The sequence below is a fragment of the Pygoscelis adeliae genome, unplaced genomic scaffold, assembly GCF_000699105.1.
Source record: "Pygoscelis adeliae isolate BGI_AS28 unplaced genomic scaffold, ASM69910v1 Scaffold268, whole genome shotgun sequence".
In the NCBI taxonomy this organism is placed as follows: domain Eukaryota; kingdom Metazoa; phylum Chordata; class Aves; order Sphenisciformes; family Spheniscidae; genus Pygoscelis; species Pygoscelis adeliae.
The window spans coordinates 1436966-1438202 of NW_008825262.1; the positions used below are offsets into that span (position 1 = coordinate 1436966).

Sequence of the window (1237 nt, forward strand, 5' to 3'; positions counted from 1 at the left end):
TTGTCTTGGAAGAAGCGGGCGGTGGGCTGGCCGTTCTTCATGATGTCGAACTGGAGGCTGGTGCGGTAGACGGTGGCGTGGACGGCAAAGTAGTAGAGGCCTGGCACCTCGCAGGTGAACTTGCCCGTGGTGGGGTCATAGTGGCCCTGCTCGTTGATGAGCACCACGTCAAAGCGGATGGGCTGGTCGGCCAGTGGCGGGCTGCGCGGCTCGGAGCGCTTGGCGCTGAAGGCTGAGCGGGGGGCCACCGCGCACTCGCCCTGTGCCCCCTTCTCGCCGTGCATGCCATCCACGCCGGGGCTGCCCACCTCCCCGCGGGGACCGGGTGCTCCTGGGGCAGGCAGGAGGGGGACAGGGTTACCTCTAAGCCACCGCCACCGGAACGGCCCCCTGCCGTCTGAGCTCCCCCAGCCCCCCTGCCCAGCCCCAGTCCCGCTGGGGTTACAAGCCTCCCACAGGCTGTGGGTGGTGAATACCCGCCATGGCCAGAACTCTGCCTGGGGAAGCAGCACAATCGGGGAGGGCTAGGTGCCTGTGATAAGCGGGCACAGCGGCAACAGAGAGTTGGAGAAACCCCAGCCCAGGAGCCAGGGTGGGGATGATGCAGCCGTATTCCGGGGACAGTTTGGTGGGCCCTCCTAAAGCGGGGGGTGGAAGATAGGGATGGCAGTGAGGATGGGGAGAAATGCAGCTTTGCCAGTGACAGGGAGCTGCTGCCTGTTGCAGGAGCGCAGGGTCACCACAGGCAGGACCGGAGGGGTGGTGGAGGCATGAAGGGGGCACTTTCGCAGGATTTGCTCTCAGTTTGGCAATGGGGGGCTGTGCCAGCATCCAGGACTCACCCCCTGGCATGAGGGCATTCCCCACAGGCGGGGCAGAGCAGGTCCCCCTCCCCAGCCGGGATGTCTCCTTTCTTACCAGGAGGGCCCGTCTCGCCCTTCTCCCCTGGCATCCCCATCGCCCCGTCCCGGCCATCTCGTCCGTCTCTGCCTGGCAGACCCTGGCCCCCGTGCAGGCCTGGGGTCCCCGGGATGCCTGGCTGCCCTGAGCACAGCCCAGGGATCTTGTTGTCTTCAATCTGCAAGGAGCTGGTGATGAGCCCAAGGAGGAAGAGGAGGAAGAGCTGCTTCATCTCGTCTGCCGTGGAGGGGCTGGAAGGGGGCAGAGAGGGTTAACGGCTCTGGGGACCTCAGTGAAGAGGGCTGGGAAACAGGCTTGCAGTGCCCGGCGGGGGGTG

The 1237-nt window shown here is 66.0% G+C and overlaps 1 protein-coding gene across 1 annotated transcript in view; it reads right to left on the reverse strand.

Annotated features, from left to right (window-relative positions):
* Positions 1 to 8: 8 nt before the first annotated feature.
* Positions 9 to 1237, reverse strand: part of C1QTNF5 (C1q and tumor necrosis factor related protein 5) — a gene marked incomplete at its 3' end in the record, with an annotated part of 2086 nt that continues 857 nt past the window's right edge. The window contains exons 2-3 of the mRNA XM_009329578.1: positions 919 to 1151; positions 9 to 331 (exon numbers count right to left, since the gene is read on the reverse strand). Coding sequence (XP_009327853.1) covers positions 9 to 331; positions 919 to 1132 — 537 coding nt within the window. The remainder of the gene's footprint in view (positions 332 to 918; positions 1152 to 1237) is intronic.